This window comes from Phalangium opilio, unplaced genomic scaffold (assembly GCF_054372755.1).
Source record: "Phalangium opilio isolate 3A_F unplaced genomic scaffold, DU_Popi_V2 ptg000094l_1, whole genome shotgun sequence".
NCBI lineage: Eukaryota > Metazoa > Arthropoda > Arachnida > Opiliones > Phalangiidae > Phalangium > Phalangium opilio.
Window position 1 is genome coordinate 3,866,503 of NW_028324199.1, and position 17,911 is coordinate 3,884,413.

Below are 17,911 nucleotides of genomic sequence, written 5' to 3' on the forward strand. Positions count from 1 at the left end.
CAAGGCGCGGTAGATGGCTCCCCGAAGGTATCCCATCCAGCGCCCTTAGAATCGCCTTCTGGATTGGGCCCACGTCTTCCTCCGTAATGACCGCCTTCGGATAGCCATTTTTAACAATGGCCATCTTTTCGGCGCTGGCGGCGTCTCTATAGGACTTAGCCTTTTTCGACGCCGCCTGCGAGGTACTGGGCGAGGGAGTCGAGTCCTCCGTTCTAGGCCTCTTCAACTGGGTGTCACGTGTCGCCGCACCCCCAGCGGGGGTGGAGACCGTTCCAGACCCCGATTTGGCCTTTTCCTTAGCGATCTGTCGTTTGAGACGACGTCGCGCGGTACGTTTCGAAGCCTTACCAGTCACACGCACCGATAAATCGGCACGAGTATCGCTGGATACAAGCCCTAGCGTAGTGGTATCAGTGTGGGTTCTGCATTGAGCAGACCCCTGCACCGTAGTTTTGGTAGTGTTAGAGTTTGTTTAAATAGAGGTTTCCATAAGAATCCCACGAGTAAGGGGGCAAGTAAAAAGGTCACCACCCGGTAGTCCCCCACCCGGGTGGAAGGCTAGATACAACGGGGTGTCGCCTGGTGCCCCGAGGGGATCGTATGCAGCCCTCGGCACGATGCCTCAACACCTTGGCTTGGGAAGGACGCGTATCCGCTTAGCCCACACAACGTAGTGGTTACCAGCTCTCACCACCGAGGAGGTGTGATACTACGCATTGATGAGGACCCAAGCTAGCGTGTGTAAAGTTAAAAACGCGAGCGGGAAGCCAAAGCAAGGGGGGAAGAGAACACCACATCTAGCTTGCGTCCCCAACTTCGAGAGCCGCAATGGGGTTTACTGGGAGGTAGTGAGTGAAAGGGTTGAACCCATTTGGGAGTAAGGGGTTACCGGACGCTAAGCCTGGTACCGTGGAATTTTCATAGAGCTGTGGTGTTTTTCCTAAGGCTGCTTGATTAGGGTGTATTTATGATGCATATTGCTGTGCCATTATCGATTGCATTATGGGGTTAGTTTCAGACCTTTGATATAATCGGTCCGACATTTCTAGCGAATTGGCAATACTCTGAAGAGCGTCATAAGTATTGATAGTGCTAATGGCGGCTTTCATGATTGCAGCGTGAGAGCGGTTTAGCATTCCTAAGATTACAGAGTTTATATTGGCCTCAACATCAACGCTGCCGGCTTTACGGCATAGTTCCAACTTGGCGAAAAGATAGGCTGAAAATTGTTCGCCAGGCCATTGTTTCCGCGCCCTCATATCAAGCATCCATTCTTCTGCCGTTTTATCTTCGGGAAACGCTCTCTTAAACCCATTGACCCATGAGACCCACGTGGTCAGTTGAGCCCCTAAGGCCCTTTGCCAATTGTAAGCCGTACTGAACTAGGCGAAGTAGCCGGGTGCTGCCATTAATTTATAGTTTTCATCCCAATTTAATTGTTTAGCTACCCTTTCAAATCGTTCGAGCCAATCCGAAGCCGCTTCTCCCGGCATTCCATTAAATTTGGGTACGTTTAAATTCCCATTATTAAAAGTATGAGGCGATACATTCAAGGGCACGTTTGTGGCGGCTTTTGTTGCGGCTTGCGCGTGATTTTGGTCATTTTTTTTCTTGAGCGCGTTTCAAACGAGTATCAGTATCGAATACGAAAAGTCAATTAGCAGTGATTACTATTGCCAAAGTTTTAAATATGAAATCGATGAGAGAAATGGCTAAACAACAAAAACAGGAAGAAAAGAACAAAGAAACTGAGAGAAAAGAAAAATTAATTGAATGCGTGAGAAATAACCCTGTTATATGGAACAGATTTCTTTCCTCCCACAAAGAAAGGAATAGCGTTGAAGCTGCGTGGAATGACGTTAGCGCCCAAACCGGCATAAACACCCCCTTCACCTTCCGCCATTTTCTTGATATTTTTTTTTGGTCCCTTCTCGTGTTGTTATAAGTTCCAACGGTTTTTTTCTGGTTACCGAGCGAGTGAGGACCTTTGTTGGAAGCGCGGCTTTGTCTGTTTCCTCCACGATGACGGTTTAATTAATGCAATAACTATATTAAGCTTGGAACCGTAACAGAGCGATTTCTATCCCACTTCTGACACCAATTTGTGAGGTAGGGCTCGAAATAAGTACTACGCTTAATTAAGGCGCGTTCACAAAGACGCGAGAAAATGCAAAAGTCGAAGCTGAAAGCTGATGGCTGAAGCTGATTTTTGAAATGATTTCTCGCGCGAGAAGATTACTTTAGTTCGCTTTCTGCCGATAGATGACGCTGATTTTCGTTTTAAGCTCGGATCAAACCTGTTTGATTTTCTCGCAAGCTTTTTTTTCTCGCACCTATTACGTGATAGCAACAACCAATAAGAGCGGTAGATTTCTGAATAGGCGCGAAATTCGCTAAGCCTTATTACAAACGAGTTTCAGTATCGAATACGAAAAGTCAATTAGCAGTGATTACTATTGCCAAAGTTTTAAATATGAAATCGATGAGAGAAATGGCTAAACAACAAAAACAGGAAGAAAAGAACAAAGAAACTGAGAGAAAAGAAAAATTAATTGAATGCGTGAGAAATAACCCTGTTATATGGAACAGATTTCTTTCCTCCCACAAAGAAAGGGATAGCGTTGAAGCTGCGTGGAATGACGTTAGCGCCCAAACCGGCATAAACAGTAAATACATGATTCATTATATTTAATGTCCAGCTAATTTTCTAACCGAACTGTCTTTGATAGAAAAAGACGCAAAGTCGAGTTGGAAGTATTTAAAAGACCAATTTCGGGTAAACTTTCATGCTATATCAGTGAAGAAATCTGGCCAAGAGTATCTAGAAGAAGGTGATATTTCACTAGTGTAATGGGCATTTTTTAAACAAATGCTCTTTTTAAAAGATACAGTCACTAAGAGAAAGTAAATATATTAAATGAAATAGACAAGAATGTGGAATAACACTAGTTTTAATTTCAGCACAACATCAAACGTGGAACCAGAACAAGACGCAACAAATGTTGATGAATGTTCAAATGAAAAGACTGTGGAGGAAGATTTACTTGCGTTTCAGGTTTAAATTTAAATAAAAAATTAAAATTTATGGGAAAGAAAACTTTAAGAAGAGTTAAAACCCCCATTCCTGGCTTAAACTTTCTTTATTAAAACCAGTCTAGTTAGCTTAATATCTTCAGTGGTGGCTGAATGTAGATTGTTTTTTTCTTAGATTCTCTCTAATCTTGGACGAGAATTGTCTGATAATGAATCAGAAGTAATAGATGATGATGAAGGGTGTGTGCAACCAAGTACGAGTGACAAGCCAACGTCCTCTAATACAACTACCCACACCAAATCCAAAAAGAGAAAAACTGCAGAACAACCAAATGAATTGGACAAAGAGATATCAGCTGTTGAACAGTGAGTTTTGTTTTTAAAGCAAATGTCGGCTCCTGTGGCACCCCTAACGTTTTAGCTGGTCTTCTACGCACAAATTTTACCTTGCCAAAGGCAAAAGCCAATCAGAATTCGTCCATAAGTGCTGAGCTAAAACTAGCCTCTGCTAAGCTTAGAGGGCCAGTCAACTCCACTCCTCGATTATGGGAGCATCTAGTGTCATTTGTTTAAACTAAACCACAGCCGAAACTTGCTTTAAATACACACTAATGGAAACCACAAAGCTAATTGGTTGCCAAAAATAACAATGATATCTATCAATATTTGGGACTAAGTTTTCAGTTGATTGAAACTAAATTATATTCTAGGTTATTGAAACAAAGCGTTTCAGAGGAAGATGATGAAGAAAAGTTTTCCAAGTATTTGGCTATTCTGTTGCGACGTGTGGGGCCCAAATACAAGTCTCGTTGTGAATTTAAATTGATTCAAACTCTACATGAGTTTGTAGAAAAATCTGAAAACGAAGCTGAAAACGTAGCTGCAAACATTAATAATTAATTTAAACTTCCATATTTGTTCAAGACAACGAAATGTTTTATTAAATTATTGTTTTTATTAAAAATTCAAATTGTTGTGATTAAACTCGTGGATTTGTCACTCCTGGCGTTTCCCACTGCCAGGGCACTTCTCCCTCTCACTCCAAAAATATTTGGCAAATTTCTGACGAGTTAATGTAGCTTCGTAGGTTGGATTACGAGCGGGTGTGTTGGAAATATTGCCAAAACAGTTTGCAGGCTCGTCATTCCATGTTCCATAATGGTACACTCCATGTGAATCTATGAAGTCAGCGTATCCGGGTGGGCAATAAACCTGCTTGTTTTTTTTCTGTCCTTTTTCCATCGTCATCAAGAAATTGTGAAGGACAACTGTGGCTTTAACAACCCGGTCCACATTATCTGGTGCCATTGTCATGGTACGTTGATAAATTCTCCATCTGGCACCTAGTAGTCCAAATGCATTTTCACTACAACGCCTGGAAATAATTGTCAGAGTTTCAGTTGGGAAAAAAATCCCTGAAAAAAATCACACCTAGCTCTGCTTAGCCTGTAGTTAAAAACTCTTCTTTCTGGGTTTAAATCCCTTCCTGGATAAGGTCGATGAAAATCCGGCCTGAGCTGGAAAGCTTCGTCTCCCAATAATACATGGTGAGCTTGAACGCTGCTTCTGGGCAATAAACAAGGGCCTGGCAATCCCAGAGTTCCTTTTTCTAATGCTTGGCCAATAGCTGACGATTTGAAAACTCCCCCATCTGAGTTTGATCCATAAGCTCCAATATCTACTGCTAAAAATTTGTAGTTTGCATCGACAACAGCCATAAGAATGATGGAATTTGTGACCTAAAGAGATGACACTTTATGTTTATTTGCTTCCATGAACAAGCAGTTTTTCATTAACAAAAATCATCTCAGTTCAACGATCATATATTCTGTCTGTTTCTACATTATACCTACTTTGTAATTATAATACATTGATCCAGATTTCGAAGGCTGTTGTATTACAACATGTTTTCCGTCAACCGCCCCACAACAATTGGGATATTGCCATTGACGACAAAATTGTTTCGAGGCTTCCTTCCAAATTAGCGTAATAGAAAAACGCTCATCACTATAGTTTTTAGAAATTTAAAAGACTACCAGAATCTTACTGGAAGATACAATGGTTGTAAAATAGTCCATAATGCTTCACATGTCTCCTTAATTACAGAATGCGCGATAGATTTTCCTACGCGAAATCCATACGCGATGCTCATTAAACTGTCTCCAGTGGCCAAAAATCTGTCAGACACGTAAATATGTTAATTACGTGTGGACTAATCTCCTAAAACTATCTAAATTAGATTTTAATTACCTTAAAGTAATTGCCAAGCGAAGGGCAGGTGACAGTGGCTCCCTTGAAGGTGGACATTTTTGAAGGGAGTGACTCAGTAATTCTACTAAATTGTCAAAAACCTCCGGAGTCATCCTCAAAAAATTATGAAAATATGAATGGTCATGCATTCTCATTTTTTAAGCTGTAATTAAAAAACGCTACATTATCACTGGTTTTAGATACACATTAGTAGTTGAATTTGATTACCAAAGTAGAGAAGAATCCCTCAAGTTTTCTCTCTTCCCAAATTGGATGAACCCACCAACGGCGAGCTTGTCTTTTACGTTTTATTCTTTTATTTTCAATTTCCCGTTTCTTTTTCAGCAAAAGTAATCTCATTTTCAACAACAGCAAGAGATGGACACGACGAGTTTTAATTGTTGACGCCATTTTGATTTTTAAAGAACAACGAGCATGCGCACCTCCGCCGCGAAACCGCGGTTTTTAAATTTCCGCGCTTTTATGTGAACGGTGCCGCGAGAAGAGGAAGCTGAAGCTGAAAGCTGAAAATCATCGCACGAGAAATGGTTTCGACTTTCAGCGTCATCTTTAAGCGTGATCTGCTATTTCTCGCGTCTTTGTGAACGCGCCTTTACAGAGTTGCCTCGCTTTCTCGTATGTGTCTTCAAAAGAAAAAATTCGATACATATTTTTGAAGATTTCAGTTTTACGCACATGAAATAAAAAATTCCATCCTTAACATAAGTTTCTCATTTATTTCATTTTTATTTGCATACGACATCTAGGTGGCGTTTGCAAAATATTACTCCATACGGAAAATTTGACGAGGGAGAAGCCACTCTGTAATAAAGTCTTTCTGAGGGTGTAAGATGGGAAGCGTATTACGCCGTTTAACGCGGAAATACACTCGGGATTACTTTTTACAGTTTCTATTTCAATGTTAGAACGGATTAAAGGCATATCGCCCGAATTTACGGCATTAAAACCACCAAAAAGGTAATACCAGGGGAATACGCCAGTGGCTGATCCCTCGGGCGTTGTTCGTTTCCAGTTGACGAGGGGAAAGCCGCTCCGTAATAAAGTCTTTCTGAGGGTGTACGATGGGAAGCGTATTACGCTAGTTGCCTGATCCCTCGAATGCCAAGCGCGACGTGCCGGTTAGTAACCTCGTATTTTAAGCTTAAGATGATACTGAGAATAAACTAATAGGAGATTGGCGCGGCTCTAGAGACCGCGCGCGTTATCAGGGAATCGTAAATTATGTACGTAGGGAACCTCTTATTTTTAGCTTAAGATGATACTAAGAATAAACGAAGGAGAGATCTCGGGTCTAAACGCGCCAGATTTTACGGTAGACGGTAGACCGGGAGTCTTAAGGTCCGTCCACACTATGGCTTTTTTCGCGTCGCAAGATACGTAACGCTTGCGCGCGCGGTACGTCGCTTCGCTCGGATCGTTTACACTACAGAAATTCGCGCCAAAGCTAAGCTCGCAAGGCCTTGCAAACCTCGCGAAGATCTTTGGCGTGTCAAAGATTTTCGCGAGGATTGCAGCCTCGCAGCCAATCAGAGGTTTCCTGGTTGGCGCAGACGCAGTGCATTCGAGATATTTTCACGACAACAAATGTCTCCGGTTAATAGGCCTAGTATTTCTCGTAAACGAGTGAAAATCAACAATTATTTTCGTTTTTATTACTTAATTACCGGAAAAGAAAATGCACGAGAAGAAGAATATGGGTTCGCGAAGATTTTGAAAAGAAAATGAGCTGGTAATTACCATGATTTAATTCCAAAACTTTAGTTATATAAAGACCTTTATGATGATTCCCTATATGTTCAATATTGTTGTTCAATTTTTTATTTATTAATGTCTGAAGTTAACCCGGATATAATAATCGGCCATTGAAGCTCTCGGATATGCTGCGAAGTTTGTCAAAACGAGGGCTTACCTTAGCGAATTTCTATAGTGTGAACGATGCGAGCGAAGCGACGTACCGCGCAAGCGAGCGTTACGTAGCTTGCGACGCGAAAAAAAGCCATAGTGTGGACTAACCTTTATAGTACGTAAGCGGGAACCTTGCGGACTGACGACGGCAATGCTCTAAGCCTTTGCTTAACTGAATTTTCTTCTTGATTTAAATATTAATTTATCAAGCTAAGTATAATTGTTGTGATCTACTGGCTTGTGACACTTGAAGTTCTGATTTAATGTTATAAACAGATTCCCGATTAGTAAAATCAATTGTCGATAAGTGTATACAAATGGCCAATTGACTTAAGTTCCTATATAGAAACTAGTTCAAATAAAATGAAAATTATCAAATCTTAACAGAATTTCCTACTTAGATTTAAATATCAATTTTTCAAGCTAAGTATAAGCCCTGAAAATTTAATGAAAAGTGTGTTACAATCGATTATATCCAAAAATGGTTAAAATGTTCATAATTAATTAGTTTTATAAAAAAAATTATTTTAGTACTTTCACTCCCTTTTCAAGATTAAACGTATTGCTTAAACATTACGCTAAATATCTTATAATTAAACAAAATTATAGTCCCTAAAGCCTAAAACACACCTATTTTGGGAAAGTTCAGAAGAACCCATGTGTTTCTACCAAAAGCACTTTACAATTATGACATTGGAAATTAATTTTAATTAAAATAATTATCCACTCTAAATGTTTGAATTCTTTTTAATATAATATAATGGTTTGTAGCACACCTCTCGTTAAAATTTTAGGACATTTAAGCATAATTTTTGTGGTCTAAGTGAAACCATTTTTGTTCGTAATATATTATTTTACTAATAGCTCCTTAAAAGATTGCGTCAAGTATAAAAACCCTTTTAAAATTTGATGGTGTATTATCATACCCTTAGTAAATTTTTAACCCATGAACTGTGTTTTAATGGGAAAAGGGTGTATTTTTATACCCCAAACATTAGCGCACGCGCTGTTGCACTCTTTTATTTAGCTCGCGCGATACATTTTCAAATTCAAAATAGGCTTAACGTTCTGTGTACTTGCGTCTGTGTTTCACTGTTATCAAACCACTTAAGGTAATTATTTTAAACAAACTTTTTATAGGCCTAAGTTTAACTTTGATTTATGAAAATGTTTCATCCATTTTAATAGCTTGGACCGGGAAAAGATCGCAACTAATATCCATAGTAATCATGGTTTGTTAAATTAGGTTAGAGTTAGGTTCAATTGGTTAGGGTTAGGTTTGGTTTACGTTTGGCTATGTTTTTTAAGTTTGGGTTCATTTTGCTGGGGTTTAGGTTGCCTACTTCTAGCCGCGTGGACATTTGAAGAAACGCTTCCGTAGCCCTGATGCCAATACGGATGTGAACCATTTTGATTCTTGACTTAAGTTTTCTTCGAGAGCTTTCAACGTCTCAATAAAAGCCGTGAGCCCATGAACAATAAACTATGATTAAAAGATAAAATCAAATAACGAACAACTAATTTTTAATTCTTTTTGCGTGTAGATTTAGGCATGGCTATTCATTAATTCCTTATAGAGTAGTGGATATATGAGAATTATAATACAACTTCAGTGGATAATATAAGGCAAATCCACAAATGGCGTGGATAGTGGATAGAAAGTGCCAAGCAAGGTTTTTAAGACTTGTCACTATTTTTTCACAGAACAGCTATAGAACGGGTGATTAATAAAGCCGGTGGTGAACGTAACTTGCCTCTGAGAAGTACTCCATTGCAGAAAACGAACAAACCGAAAAATTGCGAAGTGACGTTCTGATTGTATACAGTTTTAGATGCAGTTTTTGGTTTTGAATTTCGCGGTCTAAATTATTTCACTATTTATAATGAATTTTAACACTCGTTTCTGAACCTCGAATTAAAGACTTCATGTAAAAGTTAATTTAGAGAGTAGGGGTGAAGGTATAACCCGAAAAATTTTTCCCCCTTCTCTCCCTCTTTCAGGGGGGGGGTAAATTTTTCGGGTTATACCTTCACCCTTTAGGGGGGAATTGGGGGGGGAGGAAATGGATGACGTCTCGTGATGGTGTTGGCGGGGGTGGGGGATGGGGGTTGAATTGATGACGTCACGTGATGGTTTTGGCGGGAAATTTGAATTGTTGCGCCACCTGGTGGTGGTTTTCTTGATGACGTCACGGCTAATTTTTGATGACGTCACGTGGCTGATACCTGTAGGGATAGGCTTATGCTATTGTAGATCCTGGTAGGCCTATCCTATATTAGCTTCTGAAAAGATAGGCTTATGCTAGGCTTATTTTATGGTAATCGTGAAAGATAGGCTTATGCTAGGCTTATTTTATGGTAATCGTGAAAGATAGGATTATGCTATATTAGATCATGAAAAAGATAGACTTATTCTATGGTAGATCCTGGCAGGCTTATGCTGTATTACATTCTTTGGTAAATGCTGCAAAAATATACTCTTATGCTAGGTTATTCTATGGTAGATCCTAGGCGTTTTACAATAGCTTCGTACATGCATTTTATAACTTGATCATTCAAAAGGTTGTAGTGAAATTTCATAAAACTAAATTTTTCGTTCAGTTTCCCTGCCTTGGCCTTTGTTAGAGTGAAGACGCTACCCTCGATGAATACGATCTTCCCCTCCATAACGGTTATTTTTATTTTTCAAGTTGTAAGCCCTACAAAACTGGTAGGCTTACCCTAGAGTTATACAGCACTGTTTCAATACAATAATTTATTTTCACTCACCCAGTCATCGTTTAAAGTTTAAAATAAAAAGTAAAGTACAAAATAAAAATTGAGGAGCTTCCTCTCTTCGGTGAGCAGCCAAAAGATAAAGGTATCCTCCTGGTCCCCGGCCCTTCCTTTTATAGACACAGGGTCTCGAGTCGGGTCTAAGAGTTCCTTCCCCCTTGACTTTTGGTCAAGGGGTTAAGTCTCTGTCGGGATTCCGATGAGGACAGTTGCGCGGTGCAATAGGACTTTCTTAGACCCCCCTGATAGTTTTACAAGCGTATGCTCGTTCCGCTGCCACCCCAAGCTCGCTAATTTTAACGTTATGAGGAGCAACGGCCTACCAAGGGTAACGCCATTTCGCGTTTGCGATATGGCCGTTACAACTCCCCCACCCAAAAAATACTTAATGGGTAGGGCTGTGCTATTCCAACGCTGGGAAGAAAAGCTCTTCCTCCTCCAGCATTGGCGACAAATCCAACGCGTCCGAGAATTCGGACGAACTCGACGGGACCGATGACGTCTCCGACTACCGGGGAACCGCGGCTGCGGCCCCCCCATTCCCCTCACTCAATTTAAATTGCGCGTATGCGCCAAATAAATTAACCTCATCGACGACGGAGATTACGCCGATAAGGAGAGCGAAGTGCGCATGTTGCTCAGCATCCTCAGCATTAGTTTAATGCCAGCATGCCTCATTGTGACATGGGAAATCTGTTTCAAACTGTGTCCGTGTTTCGAAACCGCCAGTTTTCAAAACACAACCCGTCGCGCCAAGAAGTTGCAAATAATTAATTAAACTTTGACATAGATCAGTGTTTCCCAAACGCCGTGTTTTTAGGTTTTTAGATGAACTTTTGAAAAATTCGTAAATAATAGGCTTATCGGGAGCTAACAGCTGGATAGGGGAAGAGATAGTCTGACGTCACGCAGCCCCCTCTGGTTGGCATTTTTGCGCGTAGAATACTGTTTCCAACCCGCCGTTAGGGGGGATGGAACTCCAGTAAGAGATAGAAGGGTGTACCGACGTTTCAGGTCCAAAACTGTTAGCTCCCTATAGGATTCATAGACAAAATTACAATAGGGAGCTAACAGTCCTTACCCTGAAACGTCACACGCTTCTATCTCTTACTAGAGTTTCATCCCCCCTAACGGCGGGTTGGAAACAGTATTCTACGCGCAAAAATGCCAACCAGAGAGGGGCTGCGTGACGCCAGACTATCTCTTCCCCCTAGCCAGTTGTTAGCACCCTTTTGAAACGCGCGCTTTCATTGGCCAGAACTCCCACGTTACGATCATTTTCATTGGCCTGTCTTTCACTATGATATTGTACATTGCTTACACTATTATAAAAGATCCAGTTTCAAACATTTAAATGTTCATCAAGTTATTTAACTTTATCTTTAATTAAACTTAAACGTTAATTGTGATGAATTAAACTAGCGATAACGCGGTGTAAACAAACCGACGACAGCGTGTTACCAATCGTCTGCTATAAAACCGGGGATGATGGGGATTTTTAAGATGGGATAAGACAGAATGAGTTAATTACGGTCCCTTGTGGAGTCTAGTCCCAGACTCCCAGCCTTTGTTCTCCTATAGACTTGCAATTATTAAAATGGTCCCAAGGACCAGTAACCCTTACTTCTAGAGTTAAAAAAACTAGTCCAATCAATTAATAAACTGTTTTTGGACCAGAGGAAGTGCACTGCTATTTCATACTCCCAGCCGTGCTCCCAGGACCCAGACTGGTGCCGGCCGAGACTTTTGACTGGGCGTGTCGTCTGCTACTGAATCTGCTGTAAAAAGCACGTGTCGAAAAATCAACCGCCTCTCCCCCCTTCCGTCAGTTTGCCGCTAATTAAGGCTGATAATGTTTGTTCGCTGAATTAATTGGATAAGATAAAATTAAAAATGGTCGATTCGGTAGTTATTAAGAGCGAAGTGCCAAATTATGATAACATTTCACAAACAAGCGATGTCATAAGCAAAGAGCAGAAGAAACTGCTCAGAAAACAATGGGTTAGAGAAGGTGGTTACAAAGAATTACGTAAAAATAGACGAAAAAAACAACAAAAAAAGAAAAGGTCATTCCAAAAACCCCCAGAAAAATATGATAGCAACGATTTAACTCAACAGCTAGGTCTGGAATTCCCCATTCAAGTTGTCAGGAACGATGAAACACTTCCCTCACTAAGTCACAGAGCCAAAAAATTATTATCATGCGCTATCGAGCAGTTACTTTACGCAAACGAGGATGAAGAACTACAAGGTATGTTAAAATTTACTTTCATTGCGATGCTAATGCGAACGGAACCTTTAAATCACTTTTAAAAATGTCACCATAATTGGTTCAAAATGTTAAGATTTAAACCAGGGCTTGAAATAGAACTACTAGGGCTTAGTAATTTGTTTAGAAGTTAAATGTGGAAATTAAAATAAGTTGGGAAAAATTAAAAAAAAAAAAAAAATTTAAAATCAAACCGACTTTTTTACTTTTGCACGCGGTATGGAGCGCAAAAGTAATGGTCCGACTCCGACTGGCTGGCCGGCTGGCAGGGTTTTTATTCAAACTCCCATTACGCAATTTTCCCGCAGAAACAATCCATTGTAACATTCTGCAACAAATCCACGGTCACGAGTACTTCGTATCGACAACGAAAATCGGCGGTCAATGTTTAGTCCAGACATTTTCGAAGGCTAAAAACGTGTCTCTAGTACGCAGATTCATGGAACATTACACCAAAGACTTGTACGTGATTTGCGTCGATCTGGGTGCCACACACGTCACTCAGGCACTTCTAGTCTTGTCTCTGCGCATGATCCAAACCCGCACTGAAGTGAAACTTTCCCTAGATGATTACGCGTATTTTGAAAACTGGGTAACGCGAATCGCCGAATTCTGTTTGGAGAATTTAGAAGACTTCATTCTTCACGAAACAAACAGCACGTACGTGATACGAACTCTCGTGTTGGTTCTTTGCGGGAGAAGTTGCGAACCGGATATCATTCGGAACGTCAAGAAATTCATGCAGACGCAAAATCTAGGTATTGACTTTTGCTTATTGCATTTTCTGCTCCGGGATTTTTCGAAACATTTTGCGTGTTCCATTTATAGGTTTAGATTAAGCTCGCGTTCGGCTTATCACGCGATTTAAATAGGCATATCTGGTTCAAAATAAGGCGTCGTCTGCTTCTGAGTCGAAAATATATTGTAAAAAACTAAAAACGGGCGTTAAGCCTCGGCAGACGCATCGGGAAGAAGGTGGATTATTATTTAATTTTTAACAGACTGTTGTTATTCTTCTAATTCCCAGATCGAAAGAGTAAATGGTGGAAGGCTATTCCAGAGTCTTTTGTAAAATTGTTCAATAAGTTTACTAAGAGCATCATGACAAGTGATAAACTAACAGGTAAGAGCCTCCGTGACCCCCCCCCATACAATTACAAAATGTTAGTAGCTCGACAATCTTTCCAGCGCCTAAATTTGGAAACTGGTAATTTACCATGATACCTTACCAGTATATTACCATTGTGATATTACTGCAATTTGCCATGGTACTGTATCAGTACATTACCATTGTAAAATTACGGTAATTTACGGCGGTATTTGGTAAATTACAGGTAAGTTACGACGGTAAATTGCCAACACATTTCTAGCCGTGAGACTTTAAAATCCTAATTAGGGATCATACAATAAATAGACATAATACCGAAAAAACAGTTTAAGAGTGTACCACGTGGTAGTTTTATAGTCATTACTGGCCTACAAATAATCTCATTGACACAGACCATATGACATGGATAGATTAGTCATACCCCTTTATGCATTGTAAAGAGACCCACATCACATGTAAACAAGCCACATGCTAAGTGTGCACATCCCTTCATAGGCAAAGTTTAGATTATATAAAAAGGGTTCCAAAAATGATTTTTTTGTCGAAAATGTTATGAACATTGCAAGTTTTATGGATAACCCCTTAGAAAGTTAAGTAAGGAATCTGAAGGCGCAATGCTAATTAAGGGGCCATCCTTAAAACCCTTAAATAAACCATAACGCGTCTTAAAATATCTTTGAACATTTTCGCCTCAAAATCGACCATAAATCGCATCGTATAATCGGGCAAAAGATGTGGACACTCCAACTCTGAAAACTTTGGGAAACCCTGTATTAATAGCTGACTTTCTTCCACTGACAGAAATGGTGACGTCAGAAAGCAGCGCGCCCGTCATTCAAATTCTTCTGTTGATTTTAAAAGAGCAAGTTGAATTCCCGATTAAGCAAGAAAATTGCCAATGCCACATTTACCAAGCCCGAAACAGAGTAAGACTAAAAGCGCTATTCTAAACTAAATACATTATGCATGACGTCAATAATGACGGTTTCTACACCCACTCCCCTTTAATACAATCCCAAAAAATGACCAGTTAAAGATTACAAGTAGAAAAAATCTATGTAGGCCTATTCCTGGTAAGATATATTGTACACCCTTCAAGTTTCATAGTTCAACATTTTAGTACACTAATTTCTTCCGTCAGCCATAACATTCGGTGTTCGGCAAATATCGTTCATTTAGTTCAAGCATAAGTTAATAAGATATGTTGCTGCCTAAGTTTGTCACTGGATACAAACTGGAGCTTGTCATGAAGTGACGTAGGTCAGATTCTTTTAAAGCGACGCCTAGTGAGGCACTGTCAAAGGCTTAGTACACAGACTAATTAGGACTAGATGGACTGTGAAATTAACCGAGTGTAGTCAATTCTCTCTCGCTTGTCGTTCTCCCTAGAACTAGCTCTAGCTGTAAGTCTCTAGCGTAACGAACTGTATTGGTCATACTTATGTAACACGTCATATAAACTTATGGTTCAAGAGATCCATTTTGGCAATAATTCCAATGTCTTTTGTTCAAGTTCAATTTCTGCAGTTTTAATCACGAAAACGCCTCGTTTGTTGTCGAGAGGATGGTGGAAGTTGCTAGTGAAGAAACTCGCCAATGGTTGTGGAGAAACCATTTTGAGAAACAATTCGCCCAGATGTGCGCCAATTCTAGGGGCAATTACATTGCTCAAAAAATCATCACCACTTGCAACAACAGAGAGGAAGTGAGTTACCAATTTGCCTTCGTCATACCTAGCTTGTACGTGCTAGTTACGTAACTGCACTAACAAACTGTCCAAATACGCTTCACATACGAGGTAATGTTTTCTACTGTAGTTTAGTTTAGAGAATCGGCACTAGATACTCCCACAATAAAAGAAGGGCGGAGTTGACTGTATGGTTTTGCAAAGGGTAGTTTTAGCTTCGCAATCGTAAACGAGAACCTCCTACCTTTTGCAACGATTAAATTGGGGTGTAGAAGATGAGCCAGCAATGTTAGGGGTGCCCCAGGAGCCGAAACTTGCTTTAAGCATTACAGGAATTTATATAAAAAACATTCGTGCAGTTGGATTTTGATTTAATAATTTGGTGCGACCAAAAATCGTTACTAACTCGTAACACGGCCCTAGGCTAGAACTATAATAAAATTCCATAGTTTTGAACCTGCTTCCATAAATTGATATAATAACTTTGTCACAACGTAGGTAAGGAAGATTTTCGACATAATGGCGCCAAACTTTGGAGAAATTTTGGAATATCGGTCTTTCACGATTTTCAGCAAGGTGGCCTTAATGTGCAAAAATCTCATGTGTTGCCAAAAAGAATTTACCGAAGTAATTGTACTTACTATTTCTTTAAAACAATTTCCCAGTATTTATTTAGAATGAAGGAAGAATACTCGGAAAAATGGCGGGCGGTTTACGTGATTCGCGTGTCGTAGACCGGCCGCCATTTTTCCGAGTATTCCACACCCATTTTCTCGCGTCCCACTGGACCTAAGCTGTTCCGCAGTTAGCGCGCGCCGATTACATTTCGCATCCCGCCATTATCCTTGTCCCTATTACCTGATAATTGATTTGACGTCAGAATTACTGTCCCCGCCATTTATGAAAGCGTCACGTGGAAGAAGCAGACTGCTTTACGAACCCTTTCGAGGATTAACAGGCCATATTTGTTTAAATTTTTTACAAGGCAATGATGCAATTACTGCAATGCCATGATCCGGTAGAACGGCGGAATGATATCGCCCCTTTAATTATAAACATGCAAAACTGGGAACTATTTCACAAGCGGAAGGTTCAGCAATTGATTGTTGTTAATGCGGGAGCTCAAATTGTTCAGTACATGTTGCAGTTCAAAAAACCACTCAAGGTAAATGCGCGTAGTTTCGTTTTAATTCACTTTTCAGGCCGGTTTTCTTCATAAGTTCATAAGATATGTTCCATAAGTTTCTCGGTGGTTACTGAGAGACGTAGGTCATAGATTCAGGGTATAGCGACGCCTGGTGAGGCGCTGTCAAAGGCTTAGTAATGCTGACTAATCCTGCAATTTATCAGAGTGTAGTTAATCAATTCTCGTTTGTCGTTCTTGAGCTAGCTCTCAGTAAAGTCCCTAGCATTACGAAGTGCAGTTAGTGTCATGCTTATGGAACATATCACTTATGAATTTATGATAAACTGTAATTACTGTAGATTTTGAAGAGCCTACTGAGCATGCCCGAAAAGTGTCTTATCCAAATGGCCCGCTGCAATACGTCCTATCCTATTTACGAGGCCATTTTCAAATGTCCATTTTTCACTGATGAAGACGAAGATCGCCAAGTCACGACACTCAAGGTAAACCGAGTCTTTTTCAATTTACATTAGCTTAAATCTCAGTTTTCCAAATGGTGTCGGAGGGAAGTGATAAGTTTGAGATTTAACGGACTACTTGACATTTGCACCTCCGACCAATCGCGTAACGTCCTGCCTTATTAACAGAGTAACGTGAAACTATTTCAGCCATATTTAGTCAGCGATTTAGCGACGAAAATGCACGGGAGCGAATGTTTGCGTCTTATTTGGAAGAACGCTTCGATAAAGTCCAAAAGAGTGATCGCTCAAGAATTATCAACGTCGGCCGAAGTTCTAAAATCGGACACTTTTGGTTGGCCCTTGTACCAGCAATTTGATTTGCACAATTACACGAGCAAAAATCAAGACTGGGAAATGGTTCAAAGTTTGCTCACCAAGAAACGAAATTATAGTTCCAATAACAAATGTGATTTGTACCAACCACCCTTAAAGAAAATTAAAAAAGAAATTGAATAAAATGATCGTCTGTCTATTCTTTTGTGTTCTGAGATCCAGCGTTGATAACTTTAAGAATGAAGGGTAAGGACGTATTCAATCATAATATTATAGGTTTACTTACGTCACTTCATGACAAGCTCCAGTTTGTAACCAGTGACAAACCAGGGATCCATGTAAATTTGGAAGCAGGAATGGAGAACGGTTAGTATTTACTTCAGTCCGACTTATAGACCAGTATGGAACCCCTCCTTCCAACACGTACCGAAAAGTTTAAATTATCTCATTGGGTCAGTTTTAAACTACGTTTTGATGACGTTGCTGACGGAGACGGTGAAAATTACGTAATTCCTTTCTACCTCTGTCGCTATGACCCGCCTCTTCTTTCATACCCCCCCCCTGTCTCGTGGAACTTTGACGCGCGCCGACATTACAAGATCTGTTCTCCATTCCTACTTCTAAAATTAAATCTATCCCTGGACAAACTTAAGAGACATATCTGCTACACCATACATACTTCCCTCGCCAAGTTAACAGTAATAAACCTCTGCATTCTCTAAAGTGTTTCTACGGCATACTTCCCTCGCCAAGTTAACAGTAATAACCTTCTGCATTCTCTAAAGTATTTCTGCGGCATACTTCCCTCACCAAGTTAACAGTAATAAACCTCTGCATTCTCTAAATTACTTCTAGGGTGGGCGTAACGGTGTTAGGTTTTTTATGGTTGCGGGAAACTCCTCGTAACAAATGACAGATTCACTTTTCCACTTTTTATATTACT

General features: G+C 40.2%; 2 protein-coding genes across 2 annotated transcripts; both read left to right on the plus strand.

Moving 5' to 3' along the window:
- Window positions 1-11,663: 11,663 nt before the first annotated feature.
- Window positions 11,664-14,311, plus strand: LOC149639813 (uncharacterized). Its single transcript, XM_089850817.1, has 4 exons — window positions 11,664-12,235; window positions 12,562-13,011; window positions 13,281-13,376; window positions 14,163-14,311. Exons 1-4 carry the CDS (start codon window positions 11,878-11,880, stop codon window positions 14,309-14,311), a joined length of 1,053 nt encoding a protein of 350 aa, XP_089706943.1. The 5' UTR covers window positions 11,664-11,877.
- Window positions 14,312-14,853: 542 nt separating this feature from the next.
- On the plus strand, window positions 14,854-17,151 carry LOC149639814 (nucleolar protein 9-like). The gene is made up of 5 exons (XM_089850818.1): window positions 14,854-15,066; window positions 15,547-15,675; window positions 16,034-16,213; window positions 16,534-16,677; window positions 16,843-17,151. Exons 1-5 carry the CDS (start codon window positions 14,926-14,928, stop codon window positions 17,149-17,151), a joined length of 903 nt encoding a protein of 300 aa, XP_089706944.1. The 5' UTR covers window positions 14,854-14,925.
- The last annotated feature ends 760 nt before the right edge of the window (window positions 17,152-17,911 follow it).

Excerpts from the sequence above, each read along its gene's own strand:
- LOC149639814 (XM_089850818.1), top strand. The coding sequence starts at position 14,926 with ATGGTGGAAGTTGCTAGTGAAGAAACTCGCCAATGGTTGTGGAGAAAC. Across the intron at positions 15,676-16,033 it reads GCCAAAAAGAATTTACCGAA|GCAATGATGCAATTACTGCA; the intron begins GTAATTGTACTT and ends ATTTTTTACAAG. Across the intron at positions 16,678-16,842 it reads GCCAAGTCACGACACTCAAG|CCATATTTAGTCAGCGATTT; the intron begins GTAAACCGAGTC and ends AAACTATTTCAG.
- LOC149639813 (XM_089850817.1), top strand. The coding sequence starts at position 11,878 with ATGGTCGATTCGGTAGTTATTAAGAGCGAAGTGCCAAATTATGATAAC. Across the intron at positions 12,236-12,561 it reads CGAGGATGAAGAACTACAAG|AAACAATCCATTGTAACATT; the intron begins GTATGTTAAAAT and ends ATTTTCCCGCAG. Across the intron at positions 13,012-13,280 it reads CATGCAGACGCAAAATCTAG|ATCGAAAGAGTAAATGGTGG; the intron begins GTATTGACTTTT and ends TCTAATTCCCAG.